Genomic DNA, 3,339 nt, shown 5'->3' with positions numbered 1-3,339 from the left:
ACACACACACACACACACACACACACACACACACACACACACACACACACACACACACACACACACACACACACACACACACACACACACACACACACACACACACACACACACACACACAGGATGCCAACTCAACTCACACGGAGCAGTAGCTCTCTGTTAATGGTTATCTAGGGGTGTCTCTAACTAACGAGGCTAATACTGCTGCTATCACAGAACACACACAGACCTTTCTGTGATTAGTTCATTTCATGAGACTCGAATATCACACATTAACAACACGCACCTGGCATGCAGATCCATCTTGCTTGGTAGTGGTAGTGAAATACCCTTGGTCTAAGAAAAGATGGTCTAAGATCTATATTAAATAATCTGTCTGGGACAGTGAAGCCGATGTCCTCCAGCTAAGTAGAATGAATGGCTTTTGGTCGAATTCAGCGCTGCGACAGCTGTTTGACAGCTCACTACTGCCCTCTATTGGTAAAGTCTCGATATGCAGGGAGAGGCCTACTTACCGTGTGCTTCAGCACCACGGTCAGCGGCAATTGTTTTCAGCTGTGAGCTCCGATGGAGGTTATTATGAGGCTACCCGTGTGTGTGTGTGTGTGTGTGTGTGGTGTGTGTGTGTGTGTGTGTGTGTGTGTGTGTGTGTGTGTGTGTGTGTTGTGTGTGTGTGTGTGTGTGTGTGTGTGTGTGTGTGTGTGGTGTGTGTGTGTGTGTGTGTGTGTGTGTGTTGTTATATTGCGATATATAGATGATTGTGTGCTGTAGCCTATTGTTGTTATACAGTGTTGTATACTGTGTTAATGTTATTATGATGTAGTTTGTTATAACATCTCTCTTTCTCTCCCACCCTTAGCATGTAAGCGCAAGGAGCAGGACCATGGCCACTGTAAAGTTGGTGGTGACCGTGGCGGCAGCGGTGGCAGCAGCGACGGAAACCACAGCGGCAGCAACCACAGCGGTAATGGTGGCCACTCCAAGAAGCCTCGGCTGGTGTTTACCGACGTCCAGAGAAGAACACTCCACGCCATCTTCAAGGAGAATAAGCGTCCGTCCAAGGAGCTTCAGATCACCATCAGCCAGCAGCTGGGCCTGGAGCTGACCACCGTCTCAAATTTCTTCATGAACGCACGCCGACGCAGCCTCGACAAGTGGCTCGACGACAACGGAGGCTCCACCCACTCCGCTAATTCCTCCGTCTCCACCTGCAGCAAAGCCTGAGGAGGAGGGAGGGGGAGAGCGGGCACAGTTTTGAGTTGATTTAACTTGGAAAAAATAAGTTGCCACGCTGACTTACAATTTTGAATTATGTCATCTCAGGTAATCAAGTGTTGAGTTGACTACATTTTATATTAGATATGGTGTTAAAGTTTTTAGTTAGCGTGGAGACTTATTTTTTTCTAGTTTGAAATAGTCAAGATTTTTACTGTGTATGTGGAGACAGACTGACAGACTCAACCTCGGTGGAAAAGCTTTACAATGTAGAAACTAAGGAAAATACCTATAAACAGCGTTTTGACCTTAAAGCCTGTACTATAACACTGCTATTTATAGTGTCCAAAGAAAAAACAAACCAAAGACTTGTTTTGACCTGCTTTAAAAACTCTGTTCTGGCATTTTACCCAATCACTGATCTCACAGCTTTAATACCTCCTGCCCACTGTCCTTATCTTTGATCTGACTGGTCGGTTTGAGGGAGGTCCTCTTGATGGACGTTTAATCAGCCTATCAGCTGTGTGGGTTCTGACCAATGGACGGAGATCCTTTGGGACGGGTCAATCAGCTTTGAGGAGGAATCTTACAGGTGCCACTGGAATGTTCAGCAGCCGTTTGGATTGGTCAGAGTTTCTGTCCATCAGGACAAACAGACATTTGATTGGTCACAGTTTTCTGTCCGTCAGTAAACCCCAGACACTCCTGGTAGAAGCTGCCATAAACTGATCTAGGTTCAGATTACCTTGCCCCCAATCCTATCAGTAACCATTAGAAGGATGAAATAAATATTGTTTCTGACTCGGGATCAGTGATTAGGGGGGACTTCTACCTCCTGCACTGGAAGAGCAGACAGGGGAGGGGGTAATTGCCCCAGTAGGAGCTGCTAACCATGACTCATTACCTTGACCCATTCCGTAGTGCTTTCTTCCTGTACTGTTGAAACAGTAAAAATGAAAACCAAAGCTTTCTTCACTCCAGGGCAGGTAGCCTAGACTGTATGCGGTTATAATACCAAATCACTTTGACAGAATCACAGCAAGAAGTACAACCAAAGAATAATGTCTTATATTTTGTAGCTGATGTTGTAAAGAGTATTTTTAAAGACCTGAGTGTGACTGTTAACACTCTCCCTCTCCTCCTATCCCTCCATCTCTCCTATCTTCCTCTCTCGCCATCTCTTAGTGGTGGAAAAAGTACCCAATTATCATACTTTTAAAAAGTAAAGATACCTTCATAGAAAAGGACGAGTAAAAATGAAAGTCACCCAGTGAAATACTACTTGAGTAAAAGTCTAATAATATTGGGTTTTAAATATACTTAAGTATCAAAAGTAAATATAATTGCTAAAATATGTGAAATTGAAAGTAGAAATAATTTCTTATATTTAGCAAAATAATTCCTTATATTAAGCAAACCGGACGGCATCATTTCCTTTTCTTTTTCATTTACAGATAGCCAGGGGCACACTGCAACACTCAGACATCATTTACAGATAGCCAGGGGCACACTGCAACACTCAGACATCATTTACAGATAGTCAGGGGCACACTGCAACACTCAGACATCATTTACAGATAGCCAGGGGCACACTGCAACACTCAGACATCATTTACAGATAGCCAGGGGCACACTGCAACACTCAGACATCATTTACAGATAGCCAGGGGCACACTGCAACACTCAGACATCATTTACAGATAGTCAGGGGCACACTGCAACACTCAGACATCATTTACAGATAGCCAGGGGCACACTGCAACACTCAGACATCATTTACAGATAGTCAGGGGCACACTGCAACACTCAGACATCATTTACAGGATAGTCAGGGGCACACTGCAACACTCAGACATCATTTACAGATAGTCAGGGGCACACTGCAACACTCAGACATCATTTACAGATAGCCAGGGGCACACTGCAACACTCAGACATCATTTACAGATAGCCAGGGGGCACACTGCAACACTCAGACATCTTTTACAGATAGTCAGGGGCACACTGCAACACTCAGACATCATTTACAGATAGTCAGGGGTACACTGCAACACTCAGACATCATTTACAGATAGTCAGGGGCACACTGCAACACTCAGACATCATTTACAGATAGTCAGGGGC

General features: G+C 44.6%; 1 protein-coding gene across 1 annotated transcript; it reads left to right on the top strand.

The window, feature by feature from the left end:
• The first annotated feature begins 413 nt into the window (after positions 1–413).
• On the top strand, positions 414–1,315 carry LOC124030022 (hepatocyte nuclear factor 6-like). Its single transcript, XM_046341540.1, has 2 exons — positions 414–534; positions 824–1,315. The coding sequence occupies exons 1-2, from the start codon at positions 414–416 to the stop codon at positions 1,222–1,224; spliced, it is 522 nt and encodes a 173-aa protein (XP_046197496.1). The 3' UTR covers positions 1,225–1,315.
• Positions 1,316–3,339: the final 2,024 nt, after the last annotated feature.

The sequence above is a fragment of the Oncorhynchus gorbuscha genome, unplaced genomic scaffold (genome assembly GCF_021184085.1).
Source record: "Oncorhynchus gorbuscha isolate QuinsamMale2020 ecotype Even-year unplaced genomic scaffold, OgorEven_v1.0 Un_scaffold_8835, whole genome shotgun sequence".
Lineage (NCBI taxonomy): Eukaryota > Metazoa > Chordata > Actinopteri > Salmoniformes > Salmonidae > Oncorhynchus > Oncorhynchus gorbuscha.
Note: the sequence above shows the minus strand (reverse complement) of the source record. Positions and strands in the feature narration are given on the sequence as shown.

Coding starts and splice junctions, on each gene's coding strand:
- LOC124030022 (XM_046341540.1), top strand. CDS start 414: ATGAATGGCTTTTGGTCGAATTCAGCGCTGCGACAGCTGTTTGACAGC. Junction 535..823: donor CCGTGTGCTTCAGCACCACG/GTCAGCGGCAAT, acceptor ATTATGATGTAG/TTTGTTATAACATCTCTCTT.